The sequence below is a fragment of the Pituophis catenifer genome, unplaced genomic scaffold (genome assembly GCF_029215685.1).
Source record: "Pituophis catenifer annectens isolate HBS135680 unplaced genomic scaffold, rPitCat1.0.hap2 SCAF_2, whole genome shotgun sequence".
Lineage (NCBI taxonomy): Eukaryota > Metazoa > Chordata > Lepidosauria > Squamata > Colubridae > Pituophis > Pituophis catenifer.
This window is the reverse complement of record NW_027256882.1, coordinates 181034117-181047652: the sequence shown is the minus strand read 5'-3', so window position 1 is coordinate 181047652 and position 13536 is coordinate 181034117. Positions and strand designations below refer to the sequence as shown.

At 35.2% G+C, this 13536-nt stretch overlaps 1 protein-coding gene across 1 annotated transcript in view; it reads right to left on the bottom strand.

Moving 5' to 3' along the window:
- Positions 1-13536, bottom strand: part of LOC139310300 (tetratricopeptide repeat protein 39A-like) — a 41719-nt gene that overhangs the window by 17035 nt on the left and 11148 nt on the right. The window contains exon 7 of the mRNA XM_070934459.1: positions 6296-6395. Within this exon, the coding sequence (XP_070790560.1) occupies positions 6296-6395 (100 nt within the window). The remainder of the gene's footprint in view (positions 1-6295; positions 6396-13536) is intronic.

Sequence of the window (13536 nt, the reverse complement as noted above, 5' to 3'; positions counted from 1 at the left end):
CACTACAAACCATGATTAGGTGCACATTAGAGGATGCTGGTTTAGGCAAACAATTTTGGTCAGAGGCCTTACATTATTCAAATTACACTCAAAATAGAACCTGGTCCAGTATTGTGAATAAAACACCATATGAGGTGATGTATAATAGGAAACCCAAATTAGCACACATGCACATATTTGGAGTCACTGCAGACGTACACATACCTAAGCAGTTGAGAAGAAAGGGAGAAAACGTATCCAGAAGATTAAGATTTATGGGATATGAAACTGGCACCAAAGGGTACAGATTCATTGATAATAATAACAAATTTATAGTCTCCAGAACAGCTGTGTTCCATGAACAGGCCAATTGGTCTAAATTACATCTTAATGAAATATTTCCAAATAAATGCAAAGATACAAAATCTTGTGAGGAAGGGACAATAGAAAATCAAAATATCAACAAAAATAAAAACAAAACCAAAACTTGGACAAATAGTCAGCACAAAATAAAGACAGACACATTAACAAAAAAGGAAGCAAGATATTTGCATGATAACCATAGCAAACCCGAAAGAGCTATTAGAAACAATAGAAATCAAGTACCAAATAAATACAGAGATTACATAATGCATATGGATGGTGAACAAATGACACCTAATACATATGAGGAAGTATTAAAACTCCCTCGTGAAGAAAAAGAAAAATGGGAACTAGCTATGAAAAAAGAGATGGAAAGTTTGCAAGGATTAAATGTGTTTACACCTGCGATTGCACCTAAAGATAAAACGATTATAGGTACCAGGTGGATTTATAAAATTAAGAATCTAGAAGGAGGCAATACTCTATACAAAGCTAGATTGGTTGCACAAGGTTATGCACAAAAATATCCGGAGGACTACACTGACACATACTCCCCCACAGTGAGAACAGAGAGTGTTAAAACAGCTCTAGTAGTGGCATCTGCACTCAATCTTGATGTATTTCAATATGACATACAAACTGCGTATTTACACGCAAAACTAGATAAGGAAATATATGTAAGAGCACCACACAGTCAATACACTAATAAGAATGAAATTTGGCTATTGAACAAGAGTCTATACGGATTAAAGCAATCTGGCAAAAGATGGTACGATTGCTTGGTAAAAGTACTTAAGACCATGGATTTCAACGCTACCACTGCTGATAACTGTTTCTTTGTAAAAAAGAGTGATGATCATATTGAATTTGTATTAATTTATGTAGATGATATTTTATATATAGGAAAACACAAGGAGAGAAGAGAAACCTTTGTAAATAAGCTAAACGAACATTTCTCGTTGAAATCTCTAGGTAAAGTAAACAAATACCTTGGTGTACAAATTAACAAAACTAGAAGGGGATTCAAACTTACTCAGAAAGATAAAATCATTGAACTTCTGAACAAATGCAATTTAAACAATGCCAAACCCTGTGACACTCCTATGCAAACTGATTTCCTTAGAAACACTGATGAATCTTCCCCTGAATTCAAGGATAATACATTTTATAGATCAGTCATAGGTTCACTTCTTTATATATCTAATTGGACCAGGCCAGATATTGCATTACCACTCAACTTATTGTCAAGATATGTTAGCAAACCAACAATGTATCATTGGGAAGCAGTCAAAAGAATTCTAAGATATCTGAAAAGTACATTAGACTTTTGCTTAGTATTAGAACCTAGTAATGGTAAAGAACCAAAACTTACATGTTACGCAGATGCGGATTGGGCTGGAGATATATCATGCAGAAAGAGCACTTCTGGTTATATTTTTCTATTAAATGACTGTCCAGTTTACTGGTACACTGGTAAACAAGAACTGGTAGCCACTTCGACCACAGAAGCGGAATATGTTTGTTTGTCCAAAGCTGCAAATAACCTTGTATGGTTTAATGATTTGATTTCAGATGTTTGGAAAAAACCTGCTTTGCCTTTTGTTATGCATGAAGATAATAAAGCAGCCATTGAAATATCCAGATCCGATGCCATTGGACAAAGGTCCAGGCATATAGATATAAAATTTAAGCATGTGAGACAATTGTCTCAAGATGGATTTATCAAAGCGGTGCATTGCGATACCTCTGAACAATTAGCTGACATATTGACGAAGCCTTTACCTTCTAAACAGCACAAATATTTAACATCAAAATTATATGTCTTATATTGTCCTGAATCTGAATGTAATTGGTGTTGTATAGCGAACCGGCATTTAGAGGGGGATTTGTGAGATGTAAATGCCTTATTCCCTAATGTGTAAATAATGTATATATGGGACATCGGGGGTTAACTTATTCTTTGGTTCCTAATGTATTCATAATTCACCACTCCCATTCTTGGCTCCACCCCTTGTATATATAAGGAGCCACCTTCACCATTTTCCTTGCTTCTATCTGTGAATATTCAGTGAATATAGAATGCCTGTTATAATTAAAGAGAAATATATTTAAACCTCTAACTCTTATTATCATTATTGAGTCTGATCCTGAAAATATTGCAACAATAATTATGCAAGTATTTCCGGAAACCACAGCACAAATGGCTACGGAGACCCAGAATCCAGCAGCCAGACTGAAGTGGGTGTCCTGCAGTGAACCAGCCAAACTTTGAGATCCCTCCTCTATGCAACCTCTGACATTTCGTCTTTATGCAAGCTAAAATGTCAGTTTGCCTTGAACGAGCTTCACCTTGAATGAGCTTCAAAGAGGGTTCTCTTGTAAGGGTATGGCTTCAGCAAATACGAAGGGGGAGGAGCATCTTCACACCATGGTAAGCAGCCTGTATGTATGAACCTGCCTCATCTAGGTAAAAGAAGTTAGCAGAGAGTTGTTGCTAAAAGATTAGCCAAACTTTGGAAGCTGGTTGTATGACAAAGAGAAAAAGACAGGGGAGGGCCTTCTCTGTGGGGGCACCTACCCTCTGGAATCAGCTGCCCCCAGAGATAAGGAGAATCCAAGACCTCGGTGCCTTCCGCCGTGCCCTTAAAACCTTCTTTTTCCAGCAAGCTGGGCTGGCCTAACACTTTTTAAAATGTTTTTAATTGTCTGTTATTGTTTTTAATCATGGGGCCAAATTTATATATATCTTTTTAATTGTATTTTAATGTTTGTAGTTTATGTTTTTATTGGCTGTTCAGCACCCTGAGTCCTCAGGGAGAAGGGCGGTATACAAATTTAAAAATAAAATTTTTTTTAAAAAAAAATAATTAAAGGCACTTTTCTAATCGAATTGCCATAATTGTGGTCTGTTGTCATTTTAAACCAAAGGGGAAAGGACTGGCAGTTGTTTCATTTGCTTCTCTGAATGCTTACTATTGGACACAGATGAACTGAAAGTAGGAACAGCAAGAATGGCATGAATAATATTAAGAATATGAATGGAGCATACAGTTGTGATTTTATGTTTCGTCATTAACAGTGACAACCTTTCAGAAATGAAGGACAGCTTATGTTAAAATAAATTATTAGATAAAAATGCAATAATATTTGCTAGCTTGAGCATATCCTTGAGAAGTCACATTCCTATGAACATAAAACCCTGTAAACCAGCTTAGGCTGGTCATACAAGACCAAGTTGTTGGGCAAGCTAGTGAAGCTAAATGCTAGAGTTCATCAAAAGAATTTACTGCAAAATGCTGTAAAAATGTTAAATTTTATGCAACTCAGCTAATAAGAGACTAGTAACAAAGCTGCCCAGACCTAGCTGCCAATTATGTATCTGACTAAATGGTTTATTTGAAGGATATGTGAATTCCATTCCCAATAATTCCTTATTGCCACAAACAAGATGAGGTCACCCTATTCTCCAAAGAACCTGAAGGATACTAACCAAGGAAAGAACCAATCTAGAACTAAGGAGAAATTTCCTGACAGTGAGGACAATTAATCAGTGGAACAGTTGCCAGCATAGCTTGTGGGGGCTCCATCGCTGGAAGTTTTTAAGAAAAGATTGGACAGCCATTTGTCTGAAATGGTGCAGGGTCTCCTGCTTGATTAGGGAACTGAACTAGAAGACTTCCAAGGTTGCTTCCAACTCTGTTATTCTGTTAATATTAACCATTATCCTGCATTTTAGACTTTATTGCCCAAATAAATATTGTGGTGACGTCAGAAGCCACAAGGTGGACTTCCGATACTCTCTTGCGATCCCCATTCTCTCATTCTCTTCTTTAATGTAGTTTCTATGCCTTTTTGCCTCTCTGAATCCTCTTCAGTTCTTTTTCTCTACTACTTATTGTTTCCTGTTTTTACAGACAGTGACTGTTTTAGCTGCTCCATAAATTCCTCTTCCCTTTCTAAAATCAACCTTTTCCTGATCCCAAGTATTGTGAGTTTGCTACACCAGCACCATCATAACACCACTTCAATGTTGTCTAATTCTGCTTCTCATGTCTTACAGCATTATTTCTCTAATTATCCTTTCTTCAATTCCTCTTTCTGTTCACAAGCAATTCTCTTTGCCACAGGGTTGTGTCCAGTACAAGCCAGAATCATATCATGTGCATCATGATGTCATTGTATAAATCATGCATATACATAACATCATTTGCCCCCTTGTCCCCTCACCTTTGCCTATGGATTCCTCTTCCCCATTCTTGAAGTAGTTCCTTGTTGAGCACAATTTTCTTTTTACATAAATATGTGTAATTTACTAACCAAATGAATAATTTATCAGCCACACTATTCTTGGTCAATCAATCTATATCATAAAGGTCTTGGTTTTCTGTATTGGTAGGCTAGCTGCTCTCCCTCTGTACAAATCCATCACATCAAATTTTTGGACGTGACTATGGTCAGCATAAATATTATGCTTAAAGAAAAAGAGATATTTCTAATAATTTTTCACCACTCATTTCTGATATCACATCCCAAACCATAGAACAGACAGAAAACAAGGAATGAATTTAGCACAAGATCAGTATACTTAAACCATGAGAAAAAATCTGACATTTTGGTTGGCAAGCCTCAATGGAGTGGGGTTGGCCAATAAGGATAGTTATGCTATGGTGTAGCTCCATCAATTTTCCATCACTCCAGAAATCCTTTTAGTTCTGGAGTAATTTATTTTTCTCAAATCTCTCGAATCCCTTTTTAAAGCCATCTATAAATTTGTGAATTTTACCCCACTGTATGAAGTGAATATCACAGATCACCTAAGTGCTCTATGAAATATTGTCCCATTCTGCATCATTGGATAATCCATCATTTGTTTGTGTTTTAGTTTTATAAGAGATGGAGAAGAGCTTCTCTATCTTTAGGAGTTAAACTAAGAGCCAGATTTTCTCAGATCAGATCTATCAACAAGCAACAGCTACACACTTTCGAAACTAAAAAGCACAAGGCAAAAGTTTGATTAAATCATGGGAAAAGAATTAAAAATAAGTGCAGGAATTAAACTACAATAAAAACAGGCAACCCAATCAACTGTAGTAAACGGCTACTGTACATCCTAGTATGCAATACTGTAAAGATTCTTCACTACATCATATGTTATAGTTTGAGCTGAAGAGTGTAGTCCACCAATGCCAACTCAAGAACTACTGTCATTCTTATAGAGAGCCTGATGGTGTTTAACTTTTTTACACAATGCATAATTTTATGAACTTCTATGACATCCTGCTTTTTCTCAGTTAAAATACCCCATGCAATGTAACCTTTACTCATAGGAGAGTTTTTTCAGCCCTTTGAGGTTTTCTTCCTGCCAGCCCTGTTGGCTAAGGCTCTCTGATATATGATAGCACAGATAAATACCTGCTGTGAAAAAGAAATTAGAACCAATTATCCCAGACACAGGAATGAAGAAAGGGGAAATAACCTGGGGTGCTGATCTTCAAAGCTTTCAAGCAATTTTAGCTGGCAATATCTTAATACAGTACCTACTTAATACCCACAATAAGTGCTGTTCTCTCCACATATTTGTATATCTTTCTCAACCTGTACATTTGCAACTACAGAACAGCATCATAATGCCCAAGTGAAAACTAAGTGGGTTACTTCTGGAAAAATTAATGGATTGTCTCTTGGAGTTCAGTTTTTGTCATAAACACAATTTTCTATGCCCCTTAAGAAGCTGTGGAAGTTTTAAAGTATCAATTTTCGCCTAGAGAAAGTACAAACTTCCATTAAGCCAACTCATCAAAAGAAAGAAAAGTTTAAAACTCTATATGTATTATATTACTCTCTGCAATTCTATCCATATTATTATATTTTTTTTCTGTATTTTTTAATAATTTTCAATAAAAATTAAAAAAAATAAAAAGAAGAAGCAGCTGTGGAAGCATACTCAACTCACCAAATTGAAGGCACCAATGCCAAGAGCAATCCCCCCCTCCAGATGGATACGAACAGAGTTTGCAGGCAAGCAACTAGGTTGGATGAAAGCATTCAGCTCTCTGCCAATATAAAAAAGGTTACAAAATTCCATTGCCAATTTATCTGCCTGAAATTACATAAAAAGAAAAGGGGTTCTATTTCATAGACCTTTTTCACTCTAAACCTGGCTTTTAGTAATACAGGGAATTCAATTCATTCCCTAAGACACTCTACAGATGTCCAAATTTAAACCTCTAATCCAGAATAGAATAATGCTTGTCTGGAAGATAAACATATATAGATCAATAAAGATGGAATTGATACCTACCAGTATTCCAGCATTTCAATTACTTAATTATTTTGCACTGTTGCATGAAGTTATATATATATATATATATATATAAGTCAGGGTTTTTTTTTTCCTATGTAACTCAAGATGTTTATGTAGCCATAGTGGGGTGATATCTCAAATCACCACTTTCAGGCTTTATCAGACATTTTGTGTTGTCTGTTCTGAGACTTATGACAGACATAGGAAGAAAAAAAAACCCTGACTAAAAAAAGTATTATACATTTGAACCTATGAATTAAAAAGAACAATATATATATATATATATATATATATATATATATATATATATATGTATGTATGTATGTATGTATGTATGTATGTATGTATGTATGTATAAATATATATGTTTTTCTTTCTTTTTCGTAGGTTTTATGTGTATGTCTCTTTAACCAGGTTCTACCTACGTAAACCAAGATATTATGCAACCCTAGTACATATATATATATGCCATAGACTCAAAAGATAACACAAAGGATAGTAGCTGACATTCTTTTGCACTACTATATCTCCATTCATTTTAGAAAGAATCACCAAAAGCCCCCCACAAAAAAAAATTTTTTTAATTTTTTATTAAGCAAAAACATAAGACAAAAATACTTACAAACATGTATACATAAAGACAATACAAAAAAAAGAGAAACAAACTAACTAACTAACAACTAACATTGTTTCAGCCTATCAGCTGACTTCTAGAAAACTGTTGCATCGGTGATTATTTTCTGTTTCACCTCTATTTCTCTATTAGAGATCTATTTTATGTGCTTACTTATTTTTACTTTTTTACATGTCCAAAACTTAACTTTATACTCTATTTTTAAAATTTTCTCTATGAGTAAGTATCTATTACTTCTATACATCCTTCTAATAACAGTTCTAACTATTTATACATACAGTCATGTGATCTACCTCCTATGTGATTCTCTGTGTTTCTTGGTTAGGTTTTGTATAAGTATTATTTTATCAATCCTATCTTTCCCTCTAGCCAGGAATACCATCTTTGCCAGACTGCATAATAATCAGTGTTCTCTTTCTCTTGTAGCTCTTTTGTGAGTCTATCCATTTCTGCACATTCTGTTATTTTTGCAATTATTTTTTCTTCTGTTGATAATAGTTCTGATTTCCAATTTTGAGCATATACTATACATGCTGCTGTTAAGATGTGAATAATGAGATATTTTATCTCTTTAGTCTGTTGTGGTGTGGTCATTCCGAATAAAAAAAAATCCGGTTTCATATCGACCTTCTGTTTCATTATTTCTTCAATCATTATCTTGATTTCTTGCCAGTAATGTTGTGCTCTTCTACAAGACCACCAGAGATGATAATATGACCCCTTTTGTGACTTGCATTTACAACACATTGGTGACACATTTGGAAACATTTTCGCCAGACGTGCCGGTGGGAGGTGCCATCTGTAAAATATCTTGTAGAGGTTTTCTTTATATGGTATTGACATTGTCAGTTTGAGATTTTCTGTCCATAATTTGTCCCATTTTTCCAATTCTATGTTGTGGCCTATATTTTTTGCCCATGTTATCATATTTTCTTTGACCGTTTCCTCCTCCAATTTATAGTTTATTAAATATCTGTAAATTTTGGTTATCATTTTCTCCTCTGTACTTTTTAATATCTTGTCTAGTTCATTTGGTTCAGTCTGAAATCCATATTGTGTCCGGTCTGCTATATATCTTGACTTCATTTGACGGCCACCAATCGATAACTATTCCCTGGCTTTCCAATTCTTGCCTCATGTCTAAGTCTCCTTCACTACTCAATAATTCTTGGTAATTCCTCATTTTTCCTATTTCTATGGTGTTTGGGTAGATTAAGGCTTCCATGGTCGACAACCAACGCGGAATCTTAGTGTAGTGTTGTTTTCTGATTTCTTGCCACATTTTGTATAGTGAGCCTCTGATAATGTGCCGCTGAAAATACCTGTGTTGCTTATCTATGCTGTCCCATAAGACGGCGTGTCAGCCCCGATTCAGATCAAATCCCTCTAGGTATAACATTCTCTTGTTTTTTAAGTCTATCCATTCCCTAATCCAATTTAACGACGATGCTTTATAATATAACTCCCAGTCCGGTAAACCGAGGCCTCCCTTCTCACGGGTATCCTGTAAGCATTTTATTTTAATTCTGGCCTTCTTTCCTTGCCAGATGTATTTCATTATTATCTTATTGAGATCTTTGAAGAAATCTTTTCCTGGGCCGATTGGTATCACTTGAAAGAGGTAAAGTAAACTCGGTAATATGTGCATTTTTACTGATGCTATTCTGCCCAAAAGTGACAACTGTAATTTGTTCCATATTTCCAGATCCTTTTTATTTTTTTCATCAATTTAATATAGTTATCCTCTCTAATTATTGTTGCTTTTGTAGTGATCCAAATTCCCAGGTATTTTACTTTCTTTACAATCTGTACTCCTAATTCTTCTTCCAATTTTGTCTCTTGTGTCTTAATCAGATTTTTTGTCAAGACTTTAGTTTTTTGTCTGTTAATTTTGAGTCCCGCTACTTTGCCGTATTCTTCTTTCTTCGCCAGTAATTTAGTTCCTGCTATTTCTGGTTGTTCTACTATGAACACCATGTCGTCGGTGAAGGCCTGTAATTTATATTCCTCATTTCGTATCCATAGTCCCTTTATGTCCTCTTCCTTCCTTACCTCATTTAGTAAGGCTTCCAGCAATATTATGAATAGTAAGGGAGATAATGGGCACCCTTGCCTCACCCCTTTTTGTATGTCCAGTCTTTCTGTCATGTCCCCATTAATTGTGATTCTCGCAGTCTGGGAGGAGTATACTTTCTTAATCATTTTTAAAAATTTGTCGCCAACATCCATTAACTCTAATTGTGCTATGAAGAACTTCCAATTCAAATTGTTGAATGCCTTTTGCGCATCGAGAAAGATTAAGGCTATTGTTTATCAATTTGTTGTTCATAATATTCTAGAACGTTTATGATTGTTCTCGTGTTATTTTTTATCTGCCTCCTTGGGACAAAGCCGTTTTGATCAAAATGTATATAGTTGTGTATAATTGTTTTCAATCTTTGTGCTATAACTGTCATGAATAATTTATAATCAACATTTAGTAGCGAAATCGGTCTGTAGTTCTTAACCTGTGTCCGGTCTGTGTCTTCTTTGGGGATAAGTGAAATAATGGTTTCGTTCCAAGATTTAGGAGTTTCTGCTTCTAGTAATGCGTCATTGAGGACTTGGAGGAGTATTTCATCTATCGCTGACTGGCAGTTTTTATAAAATTCAGTTGGAATTCCGTCTGGGCCTGGTACCTTGTTGTTCTTCTGTTTCTTCTGGGTTTCCATCAACTCTGTCATCGTAATTGGTTTATTTACTATGTCTCTATGGGTTTCCTTCAATTTTGAGATATTTGTTTCGCATAAGTATTCCTTGATATCTCGGTCTTGGATCTTCTCTTGTGAGTAAAGTTTTTGATAGAATTCTTTAACTATACATTTTTTATCTGAATTCGTGTTACATATTTGTCCCGTTTCATCTTGTAGTTGATATATTATTCTCTTCTCCCTCTCTTTTTTCAGTCTGTACGCTAACCAGCGACCTGTTTTATTTGCGTATTGAAAACATTTCTGTTTTGCCATTTTCATTTTCTGTGCGATTTCTGTTTGCATGATTAAATTCAGTTTATGTTTGGTGAGGTTCAGGTTTGCCTTTATTGTTTTATCATCAGGTTGTTTTTGTAACTGTGATTCATATATGTTGAGTTCTTCTAGTAAATTATTCCTTTTTAGATGTTTGTCCTTATTTTTTTTAGTTGTGTATGCTATGGTGAGGCCTCTTATGTAGGCTTTTGTAGTGTCCCATAGATTCTGTAGCGAGGTCTGTTCCTTTGTACAGTATTTAATTGGAAGAATATTTTGAGTTCCATCTCGATCATCCTTATATATTCTTTATCTTTTATTATTCCAGTATCCATCATCCACCTCTTTTCCTTGTGATAACCTTTCCATATTATTTTTATAGGATTGTGATCGGCCTAGGTATTTGGTACAATTTCGATATCTTGTATTTCTTTTCTAAGATCTGGTGTCACCCAGACCATGTCAATCCTAGACCATGACTGGTGGGGGCTTGAGTAGTATGTGTATTGTTTAATTTGTTTATTTGCCTCTCTCCACCCATCGTATAGATGGAATTCTTTGGCCATATCTTCAAATGTTTCCGGTAGGGTTCTCTTTCTAGTTTTATTTTTCCTGTTACTACGATAATTGTCTTGTAGATTCGCAACTGTGTTAAAATCCCCAATAATGCAAATGTTCTCATATTCCAGGTCTTTAATTATGTCATGCAGTTTCTTGTAAAAATCCCTCTGGTTTCCGTTGGGTGCATATATGGATACTAGTAATATTATTTTTGTTTCTGTTTGTATTTCGATTATTAAGATGCGTCCTTCCGTATGAGTATATATCTGTTTGGTTTTCAGGTGATTTTTAATGTACATTACTACCCCTCTCTTTTTACAGTCTCCTAGGGATGTATATAATCTTCCTAACTGTTTATTTTGCAACAATTTTTGTTGCTGTCTTTTAATATGTACTTCTTGTAATGTTATGATATCAATATCAAGTTTTTGTAATTTTGTAAATATGTATTTCCTTTTCATTGGTGAGTTGAGTCCGTTTATGTTGATCGAAATAATTTTTAATTCTCCTTCCATCTTTATTTGGGTTTATCTATTTGTTATTTTCAACTTTGTTGTGTTTCTGGTAACTCTTTGTATCTTTTCCCTCGTTCCCTCTCTCTCCATTCTTTCTTTCTCCATTCTCCTTTTATCTTCTTGGTCTTTTTCTTCTCTTTCTATTCACTGTACCTCTTGCCTCCTGTGTTCCGTTTCTTCCCTCCTCTCTTGTTCTTCTTCACATGTGAAATGTTGTTCAAAGAAATCTTGAGCCTTCTCTAGATTATCGATCCTATACTTTCTGCCCTCCCAGGAGATAAGTAGACCTTCTGGCATTAGCCAGTGAAATTTTATTTTGAATTTATTTAACTGTGTAGCTAGAAAATTGTAATTTCTTCTTTGGTCTCTTGTTCTTCTCGGTACTTGTTTGAGAGTTAAAATTTCTCTTCCCTTGTACATGGTTGTCTCCTCTCTCATTTTCCTATAAATCTCTTCCTTTATAGATTTCTTCGTGAATCTTATGTGGATTTCCTTGGGTAACTTATTCTGTCTTGCGTAGTTCGTATGAACCCTATATATTTCGTCTATTCTGATTCGGAGTTCTTCCTTATCCCTCTGGGTTGCCTTTGCCAGTATCTCAATCATTGTTTCCCCTATATCTTCATCCTTTTGCTCTTCTACATTTTGGAATCGTAGATAAAAAGATGCCTTCTCCATTTCAAGATAAGTTAATGCGTCTTCCGTTTCCTTGTTAAACACCCCTTGGTCCTGTTCCATCCTTTCCATTCTATTAGTTGTATATTCTATCCCCCCCAAAAAAATTTTAGTCAGTTTATATATTTTACAGAAGGACATAGGCACTACAATAATTTTTAAAAATGGGTAAAATATCCAAAGGAGATTACTTAAAAATTTGGCTATGTTAATTTTAAAGTTATATATACTTTTTCATCTTGGAATTCAGTATAATAAAGCACAATACTGTGCTGAAGGAGCCACATTGCTATTCCCAGTGTTAAATAATACAAGTTGAGACTAATTCAAATTCTACTTTTCCATGAAATTCATTGAGTAATTTTGGACTCATCGACCCCACATGCACACCACTAGGATAAAATGGTCCAAGGAAAATCAAAGCTATCGTTTCAAACTCAACAGAAGAAAAGCAAGATCTAAAGAAAAACTAGGAATAAATACATATGAGTTGATTTGGCAATATGTGGGCCAATATTCATCTTCTCATCGTTCCCATCACCCATCTCCTCCCACTTATGACTTTATGACTGTAACTTTGATGCTGGTATCCTTATGATTTATATTGATATTGTTTCCTGATTGTTTATTTGTAACCTATGACTATCATTAAGTGTTGGAGCTTATGATTCTTGATGAACGTATCTTTTATTTTATGTACACTGAGAGCATATGCACCAAGACAAATTCCTTGTGTGTTCAATCACACTTGGCCAATAAAAAAAAAAATTCTATTCTATTCTGTTCTGTTCTGTTCTGTTCTGTTCTGTTCTGTTCTGTTCTACTCTACTCTACTCTACTCTACTCTACTCTACTCTACTCTGTGATTAAAGCATCATGCTTTATGTCAGCAGTTCGGTGGTTCTCCTTGGTTCTGCCAGTTATGTGTGGAACCATCCCCTCTAGTCTCAGTTCCTCTTCTCTGTTCCTCAATCCCCTTTTGGCTAGGATGGGTATTGGATGAAGGAGTGCCCACAGCCTTTCCCCCTGTTGATTAGGCAGTTATTCAATCAACATGCAAGAACAAGCACATAACTAAGAACAAACTTAACCAAGGCGTTCCTGATTATAGAACACTATGGAAAACACAACTGAAAAACTCAGTTCTTTGGGTTGCTGATTGTTCTTGTTTCTTTGTTGTTCACTGTGCAGTTGACCTGTTGACCTAATAAATGTGCTAGCAAATAGTTAAACAATGCTGCCATCTAGTGGTCCAATGGTCCAATTGTCCATTGGAGGATCAAGAGGTAGCAAAATACTGAAACTGATTAACTCATTTTAGATTTAAGGCATGTAAATAAAAGGATTCAACTCTTGTATTTCAGATGAGACATTCGTTGGCAGTGGTTGATGCTTCCAGGGAGTTCTGGGTCATTTCTTCTTGTCATCTTGTTTTACAACTTCCTCATTGATTCCCAGAGCTAAACCTCTTTCTTAAACTCCAGCTATTCAAAAACATGA